Here is an 800-nt window from a genome sequence, read left to right on the forward strand (position 1 = left end):
TTTTTTTTTTTTTTTTTTTACCTTTTTAACATGATGATGATTTTTGCCACTGCAGATTGAGACTATTGAACTTCCAATGGATCCAAAGACAAATAAGAGGAGAGGCTTTGTCTTCATTACTTTCAAGGAGGAAGAGCCCGTCAAGAAAGTTGTAGAAAAGAAATATCACAACGTCAGCGGAACCAAGGACACAAATGGAAAAGAAGGCCTTGTGAGTGTTACCAGTGTGAAGTTTTGCTTGAATTTACAGATAGATGTGAAAAATCCTCAGGGTTGTTGTTTGACATTGTGTTATGATACCAGTCACTCATTTATTAATGCCTCCTTTTTCTCCTCCCCAGTGCGAGATTAAGATTGCACAGCCAAAAGAAGTGTACCAGCAGCAGCAGTACGGGGGTCGTTTTGGAGGAAGAGGAAGGGGGCGTGGAGGTTAGAGCCACTGCATGCTTCTCTCCCGTTGGACCTCTCAAACTATAGGCTGCGCAAAGTTTACCTAGATAATGACCGCGTACTCGTCAAACGTACNACACATGCGGCTCTAAAAAAGATCATATTCAGCCAAGTCTGTGACGGTAAAGCTGCCGCAGTTACGAATCGAGTTCATTCTGGTGGTATATGTAGCTCTACAGAAAGTGGTATTTATGATTGAGGCGAGGCTGGTTTAAATATACAGCTGAATCTGACTTTCTGATAACTTCATAGAATTAGAAATTTTGGGTCATAATTTATTACTGCGGTCACACAGACATTTTAATCTAATTCCTCTTGCGTGTAAGTCTTCAGATGTAATCTCTTAAAAG

The 800-nt window shown here is 40.6% G+C and overlaps 2 protein-coding genes across 3 annotated transcripts in view; both read left to right on the top strand.

Annotated features, from left to right (window-relative positions):
• Positions 1-60, top strand: part of LOC122357508 (nuclear factor NF-kappa-B p105 subunit-like) — a 6,564-nt gene extending 6,504 nt beyond the window's left edge. The window contains exon 12 of the mRNA XM_043256915.1: positions 56-60. Coding sequence (XP_043112850.1) covers positions 56-60 — 5 coding nt within the window. The remainder of the gene's footprint in view (positions 1-55) is intronic.
• Positions 47-800, top strand: part of LOC122357799 (heterogeneous nuclear ribonucleoprotein A/B-like) — a 2,347-nt gene continuing 1,593 nt past the window's right edge. For both annotated transcript variants that reach the window (XM_043257380.1, XM_043257381.1), the window contains exons 1-2: positions 47-211; positions 342-429. In XM_043257380.1, the coding sequence (XP_043113315.1) occupies positions 77-211; positions 342-429 (223 nt within the window). In that variant the 5' untranslated portion in view covers positions 47-76. The remainder of the gene's footprint in view (positions 212-341; positions 430-800) is intronic.

The sequence above is a fragment of the Puntigrus tetrazona genome, chromosome 14 (assembly GCF_018831695.1).
Source record: "Puntigrus tetrazona isolate hp1 chromosome 14, ASM1883169v1, whole genome shotgun sequence".
NCBI classification, from domain to species: Eukaryota; Metazoa; Chordata; class Actinopteri; order Cypriniformes; family Cyprinidae; genus Puntigrus; species Puntigrus tetrazona.